This window comes from Danio aesculapii, chromosome 10 (genome assembly GCF_903798145.1).
Source record: "Danio aesculapii chromosome 10, fDanAes4.1, whole genome shotgun sequence".
In the NCBI taxonomy this organism is placed as follows: domain Eukaryota; kingdom Metazoa; phylum Chordata; class Actinopteri; order Cypriniformes; family Danionidae; genus Danio; species Danio aesculapii.
The window spans coordinates 22,983,155-23,000,704 of record NC_079444.1 but is presented as its reverse complement, the minus strand read 5'-3'; the positions used below and the strand labels follow the sequence as shown (position 1 = coordinate 23,000,704).

General features: G+C 34.6%; 2 protein-coding genes and 4 non-coding genes across 6 annotated transcripts; 2 read left to right on the top strand and 4 right to left on the bottom strand.

Moving 5' to 3' along the window:
- Positions 1–2,454: 2,454 nt before the first annotated feature.
- Positions 2,455–9,232, bottom strand: ap4m1 (adaptor related protein complex 4 subunit mu 1). Its single transcript, XM_056466727.1, has 15 exons — positions 8,956–9,232; positions 8,705–8,790; positions 8,497–8,603; positions 8,301–8,397; positions 8,082–8,192; positions 7,804–7,884; positions 6,749–6,811; positions 6,600–6,666; positions 6,469–6,522; positions 6,266–6,372; positions 6,106–6,197; positions 5,261–5,305; positions 5,128–5,178; positions 4,929–5,046; positions 2,455–2,945 (listed from the first exon to the last, which is right to left on the bottom strand). The coding sequence occupies exons 1-15, from the start codon at positions 9,011–9,013 to the stop codon at positions 2,754–2,756; spliced, it is 1,329 nt and encodes a 442-aa protein (XP_056322702.1). The 5' UTR covers positions 9,014–9,232; the 3' UTR covers positions 2,455–2,753.
- A 4,384-nt stretch (positions 9,233–13,616) lies between these two features.
- Positions 13,617–15,974, top strand: and3 (actinodin3). Its single transcript, XM_056466994.1, has 5 exons — positions 13,617–13,660; positions 13,828–13,882; positions 13,980–14,021; positions 14,134–14,288; positions 15,188–15,974. The coding sequence occupies exons 1-5, from the start codon at positions 13,649–13,651 to the stop codon at positions 15,800–15,802; spliced, it is 879 nt and encodes a 292-aa protein (XP_056322969.1). The 5' UTR covers positions 13,617–13,648; the 3' UTR covers positions 15,803–15,974.
- Positions 15,975–16,216: 242 nt separating this feature from the next.
- On the top strand, positions 16,217–16,298 carry trnal-uag (transfer RNA leucine (anticodon UAG)). The gene has a single exon. It is a non-coding gene; the product is annotated as a tRNA-Leu (tRNA).
- Positions 16,299–16,462: 164 nt separating this feature from the next.
- trnat-agu (transfer RNA threonine (anticodon AGU)) lies at positions 16,463–16,536 on the bottom strand. The gene has a single exon. It is a non-coding gene; the product is annotated as a tRNA-Thr (tRNA).
- A 224-nt stretch (positions 16,537–16,760) lies between these two features.
- Positions 16,761–16,842, bottom strand: trnas-gcu (transfer RNA serine (anticodon GCU)). The gene has a single exon. It is a non-coding gene; the product is annotated as a tRNA-Ser (tRNA).
- Positions 16,843–17,070: 228 nt separating this feature from the next.
- LOC130236867 (U8 small nucleolar RNA) lies at positions 17,071–17,203 on the bottom strand. Its single transcript, XR_008838491.1, has one exon. It is a non-coding gene; the product is annotated as a U8 small nucleolar RNA (small nucleolar RNA).
- Positions 17,204–17,550: the final 347 nt, after the last annotated feature.

The following is a 17,550-nucleotide window of genomic DNA, read 5'->3' as shown; positions in this document are numbered from 1 at the left end:
AATGACCCGTACAGCTTTACTGTAGACATTTTCTCAAGCGAAAATCATGTTGACTGAAAATTTCTGTCATACACCAACACCCACCGAAAGAGTACGATTGGAGTACGAAAGAGTACCCTTTTAGCAGTGGAAACGCAAGACTGATAAATGTGACCCCTACCATACCGTAGTGTACCACTCGGTGGAAACCGGCCATATGTGTGGGAAGCCCCCATGAAAACAATGCCTATATTGAGCCTTGAGCCTATATTCCAGAAAAAGTGAAGTGGTTATTTAATGTTTGTCAGTGTAACTCCTAGCTGACCACACAACATCTATTTGTAATATTATACTAATGTACTATATATTATTCATCATCTTTTTATGAAACTAAAATATACTGCAAAGTTCACATGAGAATGGTAAGATATAAGAGCTCACCTGTGCTTTGATAACACTGGGGGTCAAACATGTCAAAGCGTTTGATGTATTTTTATCCAGCAGCAGTGTGGAATGACATCAAAGGAGTGATATTTTCCTCTCAGAGGATTTTCCGACAGTGTATTATCACCACAATCATGATTGTTCGGGTGGGCTGTTTATGAGGTTGTTTTTTCTTCTTTATAATTATAGCTTGGAGGTACAAACTTCACAGAACATTGCAAAGATTTCACAACACACCAGTTTAAAGAGATAGGGAATTTCTTTTTGCTCTCGTTGTCAGATGGATCTTTACACCTCAGATGAGATGTTAGACCCAGCTGCATTTTGTGTCTACTTAAAGACCTATTTTTTGAATAACAAAGGATAGTTCACCCAAAAACGAACATTCTGTCATCATTTACTCACCCTCCATTTGTACCAAACCTGTTTGGCTTTCTTTCTTATGTTGAATACAAAGAAGATATATAAAAAAATGTTGAAAAAAGCAGCCATTGACTTCTATAGCATTTGTTTTTGTTCCTACTATGGATGCCAATGGCTGTTTTTCTCCAGTATTCTTCAGAATATCTTGTTTTTCGTTTAACAATACAAAGACATTCATAAAACCAATTAAGTGTGAGTAAATGGCGAGGAATTTGACATTTTGTGGGCAACTATCACTTTAGTTATCATCTATGTGAACTATAAAAATGATGATGGTGTTGTGACAAAAAGGGTCTCCATCAACTATCAGGAAATAGGTAACATGTTTTTTAACGTGATTAGACCATTTTGACTTCTGTCCGGGCCTGCATAATGAAGCATTTTAGTTGTTATTGTGAATCTGTGTAAAAGGGACCTTTTTGACAACATTTTGACAAAACACTTCTGTAAACTGCTGTCATATAAACATACAATAAGACAAGAAAACTTATTAACAAGACAAAAGGCCAAAATTATGAAAAATAAAATGGCTGATTTAAATGCATATTATGAGGTCATATTTGAAATGTAAACTTTCTATCTCAAAATATTAACTTACAAAATATGATTTACTTGCTAAATATGATGATTACACTACCTGACAAAAGTCTTGTCGCCTATCCAAGTTTTAGGAACAACAAATTAGGAACAATGAATCAGAAGTGGCTTATATGAAAGGCAAAGGCTTCTAGATTATGCTTATTTAAATAAAATGATCATGCCTTAGTATTTAATGATCTAATCAGGACAGTGAGGTCTGACTTTGCTTAGACAAACGTCTTGTCACAGAAATATTGTACAGTGTAGAATATGAAGTCATGGTGCAGTGGAAAAAGAATGAATATTGTGTATGACTCCCATGAGCTTGGATGACTGCATCCATACATCTCTGCAATGACTCAAATAACTTATTAATAAAGTCATCTGGAATGGCAAAGAAAGTGTTCTTGCAGAACTGCTAGAGTTGATCAAGATTCTTTGGATTCATCTTCAATGTCTCCATCTTAGCCCAGACATGCTCAATAATGTTCATGTCTGGTGACTGGGCTGGCCAATCCTGGAGCACCTTGATCTTCTTTGCTTTCAGGAACTTTGATGCGGAGGCTGAAGTATGAGAAGGAGCATATCCTGCTGAAGAATTTGCTCTCTCCAGTGGTTTGTAATATAATGGGCAGTACAAATGGCTTAATACATCAGGCTGTTGACATCGCCATTGACTCTGCAGATGCATTGAATGTAACCCATAACATGATTTTTCCTTCACCAAACTTGACTGATAACTGTGTGAATCTTGGGTCCATGTAGGTTCAAATAGGTTTTCTGCAGTATTTGTGATGATTAGGATGCAGTTCAACAGATGATTGATCAGAAAAACCTACCTTCTGCCATTTTTCCAAACGATCAACTAGAAGTCAAGTTATTATTTGATGCTTTCACAGCTGGGATCGATAACAACTTTTGTCAGGTAGTGTACATTATACCCATTCCTTCACTATTACATGCAGTTAAATTGCAAAAAATATAACTACAAACTTAAAAGTTTAAATAAATCATTTATTTGACATACACATGACATGGATTATTTTAATTTATTTAATATAAGGCATACAAATGGACCATGCTTCATAAGGATAGGACTTTTTCACAGTAAAACTGTACACAATACTATTTTATCTCCAAAGATCTCTTTGTTCAGTCTCTCTCAAATAAAAAAGTCACAACTGTAAACTCCATATGTTAATATACTCACCAATTTCAAAATAAAATGACATTTCAAACATCTTTTGTGGACTAGTCAGGCACATAGTTGCTTCTTCAACCTTTAGTGATATGCAGCATATATTAAATGTTTTCTCCATCTGGCTGGGTCAGATCCGTATGGTGTAGGAGTCAGAATGAGTGACATATCGAACCCAGCGTTGTGACAGTCCAGTCTGTGTTGGAGAGAGTCGGAGGAAGCGGATCTGAAGGCCAGTGCAGGTTTGCTTTGGCAGTTCGAATGACATACTGACTGGACCGACCTCCAGCAGAGAGGCAGAGCTTAGTCCAGGAACCTCCACCTATGACATTAGAATAAACCATTAGAGATGAATGACAATTTATGTCAATCATATTCTCCTTTTTTCACACTTGTCTACTGCGTATCAAATTAGGGGCTGGACTTGCAGTTTGGGGAATTTCCATTCATAAAACTGAAACAAATCACTTAATAAGACACACAAATAATAAGGTGCACTAAATAACCCATAAACACAACAGAGGTACATTTGGCTTTGAACTTAAATTGTATCTGTCATGTAAATAGCATTATGTTTGGTATTTTAATGTGATCTTGGTATCATAAGAATATCTGTGGCCAAAGCTCTTTTGATTTAACTTTTTGGAATTTTCCTTTAGATTATTTTCTCTTTTTATTCTATACTGTACAATAATACACTGTCCGTACAAAAAATAAAACATCAGGAACATTTTACTGGACTGACTTAACTTTGATTATGACTTGCATTCACTGTGGCATTGGTTTAAAATGCTTCTGCAATGTCACAACTCTTATTATCATTCAGAGTTGCATAGTTTTATTTGACCAAGATCTTGTGTTGATGTATCAAGCACATTCCAAAGAGTCTCAATAGGCTAAGTGTCTGGACTCTATGGTGACCAATCCTTATGTACCTTTTAACATGCATGATCACACCGGTGTGATCAGCATAGGCTGGTCCCTGAAGTGTATGATCACATCAGTGTAGAGAACTTATGTGGTGCTTGTCATAAATCACATAATATCAGTGTTTTCAAATAGCAAAACATTAATGATTAGTAAAATATACGCTGATGTCTATGGAGTAATAATTTTTATTTATTTTGAAATATAACTAAACAATGTACTTTATTCACATAAGATACAGACTGTTTATGTTACTAAAACATTTACTCTATTCCTCTCCCAATCATTCATTCATTCATTTTCTTTTTGGCTTAGTCCCTTTATTAATCCGGGGTCGACACAGCTGGATTAACCGCCAACTTATCCAGCACACGTTTTAAGCAGCAGATGCACTTCCAGCGGCAACCCATCCCTGGGAAACATCCATACACACTCTTTCACACCCACGGACAATTAAGCCAACCCAATTCACCTATACCACATGTCTATGGACCGTAGCACCCAGAGGAACCCCACGCGAACGCAAGGAGAACATGCAAACTCCACACAGAAACGCAAACTGACCCAGCCGAGGCTCGAACCAGCAACTGTCTTGCTGTAAAGCGATTCCTCTCCCAGTTAAACAGTTATCTATTTTAATGTGTTTCAGAAGAAAATTATGAACAAACATGCTCTAAATGAAGCATCTCTGATCTCTCCTGCAGCACAGACATGGTGGTGCCCATCACCAGTAATATATCAGATAATATGATCATTATTAACCTGTTTAAAAGATGAAATACATGTTCTTTCACATATCTGATAATCAGAATATCAGATATTTTCGAATACAATCAGGACGTTTGTCAATACTTTCAGAAAAAAGAAAGAACAAGCAAAAAAACAACATATCTGTGAATCATTGGGACTGTCATGTGTCATGTGATAAATTAGATGCGTTGCCTTGGGAACTTTAAAATCAATGCATTCTAAATAATGGTCACAATAAAAAACCTCACACAGCAGGGTCAGCTGGAGTATTTGGAACTTTTGTATGAAAGAGAACAGAAATGAGAAGCTAACATCTGAATCAGTTAAATAGGGTTAATAGGGTTAAATAACTTGTTAACAGTTAAAACATAATAATCCATGATGTAATTGTCTAATGAGAGGCTCTTACGTATTTGCTTAGTTAAATCTAGGTGTCACTTTTTTTGGACGGACATTGAATTATGTCCATAATATTGCTGTGAAGACTTGTTTCAAGTAATATTACTGCAAAAACTTGTTTTTATGTAATATTGCAGTGAAGACTTTTTTCAACTTTTCGTTCTATTAAGTTTTCTTATAATAATCAACTTATTGGCGCAGAAGGTGGACAATTCTATCATAACATCACCTTGAAAAGTGCTGATAACTGCGCTCCTCCTGGAAAACGTGGGATCTCCCAGAGCAGGGCTTTGTTCTTCAGCTGCAGTTCAGCTGTCTGATCAGGACTACTGAGCTCCTGAGACATACTGTAGAAGATAGAGCATGATCAAGTGGTCGATAAGATGGTCAATAAGACTTAATAACACATAATCTTGACAAGATCTTACCTTACAGATCCTTTTGGCACTGGGACAGTGATGGAAACATTAAGGGCCGTACTGCAGTACAAAGTAAAAACATTATGTAATTTTCAAGAGAACGGGTTGCTTGTTGTAAACAGTATGCGGTATGTACACTAACCTTTTAGGTGGAAGATCACATCGAAGTTTAAGGAAGATCAACACCCTGCAAATAAAAATGATTAGAGATGTTAAAAATGTAATAAATCTGCAATAATCAGAAAAAAATGGAGCAATTTTGTGACAATAATCATACAACAAAATAACAATTCATCCACAATGTAATAACAGAATGAGGTTCAATGTCTGCTGTTAATGTTGTGTCAGTAATAATGAACTAAATTTATGAATTCAATTTAAATAAACTAATATTTTAAGCTAAACACTACATTTAACTTACCATACTAAATTAATGTATAAATTGGTTCATTTAATTCAAACTATATTTAAATTATTTAAAATAAACGTAAAATGACTAACTTTTGATTTTAAAACGATCTGAACAAATTAGGTTAATTTGATAAAATTATTTAATTTACTTTACTTTTTGTATTTTATAATCTTTTAAATTATTTAAATTATGCTAAAACATGTAAAGAAGTAGAAAGGAGATATAAAATGGTCATACTAACGACATAAAGGCAAAAACACTAAGAAAAGGTCAAAATCATGCAGTTACCTTTTATCTCATAATTTTTATTCATATCTTAATTTTTTAAAACTTTGAATCTAAAACATAATAATAAGATTATGACATAATTAAGAAACTATGACATACTGTCATAACTATGAGAAACTCCCGAGATTTTTACCTTTTGTGTTATAATGTTGATGCTTCAAAACATTACCCCTTCTTACATGTTTTTTCAAGAAACAAGTTATTAAAGCCTACCTTCATTTAAATTAAGTTAAAGGGTATGTATTATATTAAAAAAGGCAATTCATTTCATTACTCATCTTACCCACCTGTTCACATAATCCTTCTCTACAGAGGGGAATAACTGAAATGGTGGTGCACACGGCAGCTCATCACACAGCTGATACTGCATCACTGTTTGCTGAAGAAGATAATAATATATCACCAACTGTCCATGCAGAAATTATTATCTGTATATCACTAATTTACCTCTCCTTGGCTTGGACAAACTTTCAATATTCGGAAAGTATCAAATTCATCCAGTTTTACTGCCTGGTGGAATCTGCACTCATCCACACGTACAGCCGAACTATAGCCTGAAGAAACAGATTTAAACACAGTTGTAATTAAACATACAAAGCCTGTAGTGTTGTGTATGCAAATATTATATAGACCAGTGTTGCATATTCAACCTTTCAGCTGCGACTTTCCAATATTGAGTTCTTCATTCAGTCCAATCCGCATCTCTACAAGAGTGATACACAATCATTGAAGTGAAGATCCATTCACAATCTGCATTGGCAGCAATATGTAGCAAACTCACCTGAACAGGTTGGAAGAAAGCATTTTATCCGTATCTCTCCCTGAATATCTGATTTCATTAAAACTCCCTGAAAAGAAGAATAATGTGTGAAAAATGTAAATAATCAGTAGTTTAATGTCAAGCCATGATTCTCATTGAGTTTTACTTACATTGGAGCCAATAACCACAGACAGCCTCTCTATCACATCCACAAAGATCTCATTCTTTCCCCCCTACGACCAAAAAGACAAACATAGGTACATTTTAATGCTATGCCAACATTAATGAGCATGTTGTTAGTGTTTGAAATAGCAAAAATGTGAATTAGCATTTTGTAATACTGTGCTGCTAACATTTATTAACATGCTTTAATGCATGGCTAACATGTTTTAACATGGTACTTGCATATATTAGCAAGTTTTTACACTGTACTAGCATTAACTAATATGTTGCTAGCAGGTTTCCAGCATGTTTAACACATGGCAAACATGTTTTAACATAGAGCTAGCAATAAATGTTTAACACGGTGATAGCATACATTAATATGTTATACACTACATTAGCATTAATTAATATATTAAAAAAATGTTTCCAGCATGTTTAACACATTGCTAACATGTTTAAACATGGAGCTAGCATGAATTAGTATGGTTTTGCACTATACCCACATTAATTAATATGTTGTTAGCAAGTTTACATTATGTTTAACACATGGTTAACATGTTTTAACATGGTGCTATCATGAATTAGTATGCTTTTACACAAGGCTAACACTGATTAATATGTTGCTATTATGTTTCCAGACTATTTAATACATGGATAACACATTTTAACATGGTGCTTGCATAAATTAGTATGTTTTTACACTATACTAGCATTGCTTAATAAGCTAACAGAAAGTTTCCAGCATGTTTAACACATGGCTTACATGTTTTAACATAGTGTTATCATGACTTAGTATGCTTTTGCACTATGCTAGCATTGATTAATATATTGCTATTATGTTTCCAGACTACTTAATACATGGCGAACATATTTTCAGATGGTGCTAGTATCAATTGGTATGTTTTAACCCTTTGTGAGCTACCTATGTTTTGACAAAATAACATCCCGTATGCACATTTATATAATGTTTTGAAACATAGCCATGGTGTTTATGATTAATAATACTATTTAAAGTTCATCACAGATCAGATGTAAAACTGAAGAATCTAGGAAAACTCACCTGCTCTCCTCGACTGGACATTATAGGACGACTTGCTGCAACACTAGGAGCCACTTTACTCTGTTGTGTCTCAGCCCCAAACTACAAAATATGATTTTTTCTTTTTTATTTGGAGTTTTCTTCACGATAAAAAACAATAGTTATGTTTTTTTTAATTAATCAGTACTTAAAAGCAGAGTACTTTCAAGATTTTACCTGAATTCATAATATTATTACACAGTTTTTTGAAACATTAAGTAAACTGAAGCAAAAAATTCAATAGAAATGCAACAATTTACCAATCCAACATTACTGAGGTCAAAGAGACTAAAGGGTTTGGATGAAACAGCTTCTGTCTGGATGAAGTTTTTCAGGATGTCAGTTGAGGTTGTCTGTATGTAGCCAAAATCCTGTTGATCAGAAACACAGAGGGAGAATATAAATAGAGTTTGTGTGCTTTTAAGAATTATTCATTTGGCCTGAGAAAAAAATAATATGCAAACAGAGAGAACATTTACCACCATCTCATCCAGCAGCTCATAAATTAGTGCGAAATTCATCCTCACTGATTTTTCTGACAAACTGCCACAGTAATCCTTCGTAAGAGCTGCTAATCTGGGAGGCACAAAACAGTCACTTATCATCATGCCATCTGCACACTTAAAGAAAATCATATTATCACATTACTGATAAAAAATATATATATTTGTTAACCTGTTAAGGAACTCAATTATGGTGAAAGGGGAAGGGTTTGTTTTGGTTGATGCCACCCAGTACAGTCCACCCTGCCTTACATGGATGAAATGAAGATCTTTGTGTGTCTACAGCAAGATAAACAGTATATCAGTATGTCAGTATATAGTCAACACAATACACTATACAATCATAATTTTGTTGTGTATATCAAAAAACATCACTGTACCATGACAACAGGAGGCTGATCTCCACTGAGAGCTGTGACCATCTCATAGAAGACATTTATTGAGTCTTTACTAGCCTCTCCGCGGACTGATATGCGGAATTAAGAAAATCATAAGCAGGAAACGTACATTTTATGTCATGATTATCAAATATAGATCGTTCTGATTATATAAAGATCAGTGCATATACACGATTCGTTAAAATATCAATCAGACAGATATAAACACATCACATTTTACTAGGAAAGGATACAGTCTTTATATATGAGATGATCTCCTTTTGATGACAAGATGAAAATTTGACTGATCATTTTCTCAAGCACACAGGATTACTTTTATTAAAAGGATTATGTTTGTTAAAAATCACTCCGCTTCCTCTTCCGCTGTCACTTATATTCGGGAATATGGCTAAATATATCCTTTTTCTCCTCCACCGTCATTTGAACTCTTAAAAGGGGCTAAATAAACCCGTTTAGGTCTTAAATAGTGTAGGACTATGCTGTCATGGCAGTAAACAGCCGGGGTTTTCTTCTTCGTGAGGTCTTACGCGTGTTAACAGTACCGCGTACTGCCATCTATTGAGCTGGATTAAGAGCTGCTTCTTGACATCAAGAACACGGGCAGAGCAAACTTTTATCTCCATTACTATGTATAAATATACGTTTTTATCCATGGAAGGAAGTGACAAGATGGCAGACGGCGCGAAATAGATGGATGAAGTAGTTTGTGAGGTAAAAACATGACGAACATGCTGATATCTTAAACCACTTAACGTACGAAAATTAACCACCAAAGCAAAAACGACGGTTATCGTAGTTAAACTATGTTAAACAATTTTTTTTCTTCGCTAACAAACCATATTTGTAGTAAAGCTGTGTTATATATAAGCAATACGCCAAAGCATGGTTAACCTTTACTGTAACAAAAACATTGTTGATTTTTAAATGTTCATTTTAACGTCTTAAAGTATATGGACATTTAAAATGCATAAAACTGGTCTCATAAGACTGGTCCTCCTAACGTTATGTTGGTTACATAAAAATGTAAAATTGTGAAATTTATTTCAGAACCAGGCCCAAGCCCATTGAAATAGGTGGTTGTTTTTCCTAAAAAAGTGTAAATTTTTTGCATTTAATCACCTCATTTTCTATTCAGTTGAAAGGTTTAACATGTTACATTTTAGTGACAGATATTTGCTGGATTAGCTTGTCAGATCATAACCACAGTTTTTGATGTACTGAGCAATTCTAGCGCTATAGATGTGACATTTTCAATAAAAACTTAAAACATAAATACACAGAGAAAGTATATGTTAACATTATATTGAAACAGCTGTTTATATGTTTTAAAAGAACTTAACACTAAGTTATGGTATCAGAAAAAAATCAGTCTGTAAACCTTTTATATATTTTAAATGAGGAAAATAAACATGCGTTATGGATTTTACAGTATACAACATACTTTGTAGAAATTCTGTGAATTAAACTGCACAACCCAAAAGAAATAATGCCAATCAAAAGGATGAGTTGGCTCGATATAACAAAAACTATTGATTTTATTTTCACTATGGATGTTGCAGATTTGAAATTTCCACTTGTGTGACTTTGGTAAATCAAATATAATTGTTTGAAAATGTTGACAAACATTTTCTGAGTATTTTTACAGTACTGTCAAATACAAAACTACACAAAAAAACCCAGGAAGGGTTTCACTATTTTGGAAAACCAAATTTTTTTTCCCATGACATGGTTGACATTTGCATGGAATTGCTCTCCTACAAAGTGCTCACCATACTATTTTACTACAAAGTATTTATTTGCAACTGTGCATTTAAACAAAGTTATTACAGTTTTATAAATAGTGTTATGAGATTAGAATTTTAAATGAAACATTAAAAATAACAAAATATGAAAAAAATACATATTTTTTTAAGGTACAACATTATTATCGTTCATCGTTTAAAGAAATATTAGGAATCCGATAAAACTTGTTTTAAGTAAAAAAAAATGTAGCTTATAGGCAAATAACAAACTGGCCAGCTCATTCAACTTTCCTCAGTCAGAATTTGGCCATTTCAATAATTAAAAAGTCTTCTTCCATTGATTATTTTCACAGTTTATGATAGCAGTCAAAAATTAGCTCACATAGGGGCCAAATTCTGCACTTTGTCAGTGGGGAGTAGGTCTTTCAAACTACCCGAACCCCCACTGACTATGGGCCTGAAAACAGTAATACCGAACTGAATACCTCTTGGCTGTCTTGATAACTAATTTGAGCAGTTGGTCATAATTGAGTTCATAATAAGATGCAATCTTAATGGATAAGTTGTGTTTACACTTGAACCTTAGTGCACACTAAAAAAAAGCAGATTGAGACCTGTGAGGTATTTATATTATTAACGTAAAAGAAAATTATTGAAATTAGTGGACATCTGGAAAGGAATTTCCCATAGGCTTTTCGAAGATTTCAAATAATAAGCTCTGTGTTTAAACACAGTTCATTACACTTACACGTTTTGTCCAACCAGATACTTCTCACACGATAAAACACCTTTAAGCACTTCTGGATCTTAAATGCAAACACCAGAATTGAAAAGCCTTAGGGGCTTTTCAAGCTTATTCTTAGAAATATGGTCCATGACAAAGATTTAATCTTTTGGTTTCTTAAATTACGCTATATATTATAATAAATACGCAAAAACACATTTGTATAGACCAACGTGCTTTTGGAATAGTTTTTTCGTGGGAAATACATTTTTGTCTGCTTTACGGTTGTTGTAAAAGTTTTAAAACTGTATGTATAAATGTGCCTACATAGTATTATCACAAGACATATTTATATAAGCGTGCACACAGCCCACTTACCCTAATAGACGACAGAAATGAGGCGTGAGGAACAAGTCTATCAAATACCGGCAAGTTCCATCTTGGACACAGAACTACATTCAATATTCTTTTTTTTTTTTTTTTCTCACGAAGTACAGAAAAAGCAGGCCATACCCCATATACTATACATTTAAAGGAGGAGTGTAAATATTGCAGTTATAACACAGAGTTAAATGTGTTCAGATGAAGAAAAAAATGACGAAAAATCTATTAAATTATTAAAATGACAGTTATTATGCATGAATTTTAACAAATTTATTTACACATTTGCATTACTGAGAGCAGGAAAGAGACAGGCTGCACTAGTAAGCTGTATGTTCATGATATCGTTTTATTAAAATGAATGATCAACAAATGAATCTCTTTTGACAGTCTTTACAAGTGAACCTTTACAAGTGAAAAGCAACCGTCTTTTAAAAGAAGCATAACAGATTTTAAAAAATCAGGAGTGGGATGTAACTGATGGGTTTTATGTCATAGAATAAAACCTAAAAGTATCTTACGTTTTTGTTTACGACGAGCCTTATTTAAGCGATTTAATTGAAATCCTATTCAAAAACCCCATTGACTTTGGGATGAGACAACCGTAACTGCTAAAATGCTAACTCGCTTCCGGGTTTTTGCATACAAATTGACATCACAGCACCTTCACTCTGTTAAAGAAGCCATAATATCACTGGATGCAAACATTAAAGGACAGAGTCATTTATAATCCCTGGTTTGTCGCATCATAGTAAGCAAAACTGCCAATCACTGTTCAACATAACCATCCCAAATGTGTCTCTTTGCAGCAGAACGTTGTGTGTGTGAGACGAAGCAATTATATGGCTGACTCATTTACACTTTTCAAAGGTCCTTATGAGGTTACAACACAAAACTACCATCCCATGTGTATATATACGACAAACATCTTTAGCCCAGCACATACTGTATTATTATTTTCTATGTTTAGGATGTTTCTGTATCTTTTAATATGTGGTATGGCCTGTCAATTTATCAAATAATCAGAATGACTGCAGTAAAGGGAAAATGCAGACAGGAATGGGAGATGAACATAGGATGCTATTCTGGCAGAGTCATTATTCATTATTTATCATGATTGTACAGAGGCTACATTGGAGCTGCACAATAACGCCTTGATGTGGAGTCCTGCAGTTATTATTACCATCTACCCTCTGTTTTCCCACATATCTCAGATTCCAGCTTTGCTTGATCACACCTGTTTCGTAAACTACACACTAGTTTTCTCCACCTTCAAGTATCCTGGCCCTTTTTCTATCCTGCTTCAACAAATGCAACTCAAACATTAAAAAAAAGTTTATGTATGTCAATATATAGCTGGGGCCTACATTTACTTTCCATAAATCTTAATATTATCGATCTTTAAATTATCAGTGTTCAGAAGATTCTTCTCAAGATGTTTTTCTGTTCTCTGATCCTAAGTTGGAGCTCCAGCTGTTTCTGTAAGGTTCAATTTTGCGCGGCGTCTCTAAAGAAGGGGGTGTTTATGTTATCATCACCTGAATGTGCACATCTGAGCCATTTTTCAAACCAGACAGCAGAAATGTTGAAAATATGTAGTGCTAAAATAATGACTTCTTGACCCTGTACTAAACAAGAAGGATCAGATTTACAAAGTCATAAACATAACAGATGCTTAATGGTGTGATTTATGCCATAGGATCAATTGCACATAGATGTTCTGGGCAGTTTTTGTAAAACCCCACATGTACAAAATATCTAGGTCAGGCCATAGACTGTAGAAGTGAGATTCTATTCATTAGAGAACATTCAAAATCTGTAATCATTTATCATATATTTGACAAGTTTTTGACCTCTAATTTTAGTTTAGCTTTTGGTATTTTTTCAGCACACAAAATAAGTGATATTTTTTGTTAAATGGTTTTATATTGTCTTTATAAATGAATGTGGTACAACATGGGAGGGAGGAACCGCTTGGTCTCCAGAGCCAATGAAATGTAAGGATGCAATTGCTGGTATTGAGACAAGTATTTAAGGGCTTTGTCATTTGGAAACCTCATATCCGAACACAGACCAAGGATGAGACAGGAGGTGAGTTTTATTTGAATTCTTACGACGTTAGTCATTTGCATGCTAAAAAAAAGCTGACCCTATTGTAGTTGTTGCCATTTTGATTAATTGTTGCATAGTACATTTTAATAGATCAGATAAATAAGTGGAAAAATACACTGTACTTAAATGTTAAAAACCTTTTTCAGGTGATATCTCTGCTGTGCCTCTTTGTGGCTCTGCAGTGCTTGATAATTCTGCCAGGTATAAATATTTACATCAAAAGGCTCTCTTTAAAAAATATATGAATAAATTTATCTAAAACCAATGTATTGTTTTATTATTATTATTATTTTCATAGTGTCGCAGGCCACATCTCTTGCAAAAGTCTCCAATGACCAAGGTAAGATTCAAGTTACTTAACATTTAGTGCCACTTTGCCATTACAGCAACATTTGAGCATGACATTCATAAAAGTCATTTTATTTATGCTTAAGTAATTATTGCTCTTGCAGCATCTAATGCAGCCGTCAACATTGACTCTAAACATGCCCATGAGTTTCTGGCACATGCACGTCGAAGGAGATCTGTGGATCCCAACTGGTATCGCAAAAATCCAGACTTTCAGTCCTACTATCGTTACTATAATAGTATTGGGCACACTGAAGGGGTAAGAAAAGTCATTATATATTTTTTCACTAGTATTAGTATTTTTGATAGTATTTTTCACTAGACAAATGAACACTGATACTGTTATAATAATAGAATTTTAAATAAGTTTTTCTAAATTTAATACAGTAAATCTAAATCCAATTTCATGTGTTATTTCAGTTAACTGAATCATTACTTAATGTTTTAAAGTCATAAAGCTTTGTAGGTCTTAAACAGTTGAAGACCTTAAAAAGAAACAGAGCAGTTTTAAATTCATAAGGTCAGGGACTTAATGTTGGATGCACAGAAAATAATACTATGCTTTTATTTGCAAAACAAATATCTAAACTTTAAATTAGGACACATTTACATTTTTTGATAAATTTAACAAAAGAATAAAAAATACCTGTCAGTACAATATGAAAATTACTTTTTGTTTAAATTAAGTTGATTTTTTTCTGGACTCTTTGTCAGATATGGTTCATATTTTAATAATACAATTGCTTCATTTAGATCAATTTAACAGAAAACAAGACTTCTTGTCTTATAGATCTACCAGTCCCAAGTAAAAAAAAAAAAAAACATTGATTTGGTGGTCCTTGTAAATTTACATACTGAAAATTGTCCTGACTTGGTCTTAAAAAGTGGTAGAAGCTGCAGAAATCATGGTAAACGCCGCAATTTAAGTATGTTCATGACATATCTTTTTACAAGACTAGGATTAGACCACTCCGTTCATATGGATTATTTTTTTGACACCTTTCTAAACTTTTTTGGGCTCTTAATTGTCAAAGCTTAAGGTCTTAAGGGTTTGGAATGATATTGTTGAAGTAACTTTTTGTCATTGCCTTCCTCAACAGTATACAAAAGATATAAAAAGAAAACAATGGTTCAACCAGCTCTCTCTTTCTCTTCTAGCTTTATGAGATCGACAAAATTAGAATGCTTTACCAGCAAATGCGTCATCTGGAGCTCACCTATGGCCCTGACGCATCCAAATACCAGAATACCCTTGGTCTAAAGCCGACACCTCCACCCACAACCCAGCCTCCACCCCCTACTTTACCACCTGTCTCCAAGATGAATGTTATATACCTGTGTAATTCAAAAGACCCCCAGTGCAAGCCACATATTGTCTACCTGCCTGCCGGTGGGGTGCCTGTACTTTGCGATCCACGTTACCACCCAAACTGTAAACTAAGTCCTGCCCAGAATTCTCCCTCGCCACCTGTAATTGTCCCAGAACCAGTGACAACTGTCCCTCCTCCACCAACACATAAATCCACTCCACCACCACCTCCTCCTCCTCTAATGGTTGTCAAAGGAATGGAGTATGACTGTGATCCTTACTGGGACCCCGACTGCCTGATCGATAATCCTCCCAGGCCAGTAAAGATGGTTGAACCGTCATCAGTGCTCCCAGATGAGAAGGTGAAAAAGGAAATTCCAGTCGATTCAGTGCCAACCTATGATCCATATGACTTCAATCAAGACCTGTATGACCCCTTTCGCCATGCTGCTCCAGCTCACTAATTAATTTAGATGGAAATATGCATTTTAATAAATCTCCTCTACATTGATGTTGTAATATAAAGTAAACATTAATTAAGCCATGGCCTTATTTATATTATATAGCTGATGTAAGATTTATGGTCTCTAATTGAAACAAACATAGAGACAAGAATAAAGAACATGGGCACAGTTATTACATGCTTCCATCTTTTATTATCACAAGAACAACTTTGATGTACTCCATTTATTGTGGCCTCAATACATTTAGCTATTTGTGTCATATTTGTTTCAACCCAAATAAAATTATGTGGGCACACTGACACCATAAGGTTATGGGGAGTAAATGTTATAGAAAAGCAATTGATCGTTGACATTAATATATGTGTCACGTATATGGGCATCCATTTGTATGCGAGTTTTCTAGAGTGGTGGTATGGTAGCGTGGCCGAGCGGTCTAAGGCGCTGGATTTAGGCTCCAGTCTCTCTGGAGGCGTGGGTTCGAATCCCACCGCTGCCAAACACGTTTTTATATATATTTTAAATTATATTATAATATATATATATAATCAGTTTGGTAACCATTGGTAAGTTAAAACTATTGATACAGTGCAAATGTTACAATATAAACGAAGGCAAAAATAGCAATATGGCTTCTTTTTTCTAGACGTGTCTCTTTACAAAAGGCACCGCTGGGATTCGAACCCAGGATCTCCTGTTTACTAGACAGGCGCTTTAACCAACTAAGCCACGGCGCCACCATGCGCTTGTTCAAAATATTTATTTTTGAATAAACGCAACAGTGATTATAGATTTGTATTCGGGTTTTTTCAAACAAAGATTTCTCATGTCTTCATTTGCAGATTTATAAATGGCATGAATGGCTCTAGGTTGAAAACCAATTGCGTGAAATTCCTGCGGAAGACATTTCACCGTATTACCTGATATATGCATGTAACAAGGCAACAACTTGAAAAGAATGCGACGAGGATGGGATTCGAACCCACGCGTGCAGAGCACAATGGATTAGCAGTCCATCGCCTTAACCACTCGGCCACCTCGTCCTCACGCCGGCGATTTTCCATCATATTTTTTTAAATCATATTCATTTTAAATCTGAAAAGGAACTATTGTTGATGTGGATTTACTATGTAGCTAAATAAACACACATTAACTTTCTAGTTAATTCTTAGACCAGCGTCTTCCATTTATCGACAGAATGAAAGCAACCTCAATTCCCAATCCTAGCTGCCATCTTATTATGTTCTACTCTTGCTGCACATATTAAAAGTATCAGACAGGATTCGTAAAGGGGTTGCAGTCCCTGAACAAATACGGTTTATAATCACGTATTCATAGAACCCAATCATCATGTTCTGTAACCTTATTGCTAAGGTAACAGGTAAGGATGTACCTCACTGATGTGCCTAACCACTGTCCTCCAAATTCATTTGTAAACCACGCATGCTTTTTAAACGACGGTAGTGATTTCCTATCCGTTTAAATGTTTTCACGTTTTAATGAGGTACTTAGTCTTATATTTCATTATGTGGAGGAGACAGACGTTTCAAAGATCAAATGTCGGGTAAACTATAGATTTTAAAGTGAGTTGCTTTGTGTTGTCATATTAACATACTGGCGTTTCCTGCGATCCCATTGGTCGGATTGGAAAGTGCCTCTCTTTTCCTTATTTTTTCGCAAATTCTTTTGAGTAACTCTTAAATTTCTATGATACATAACACATATTTATAATTATCATTCAACATAAGTTA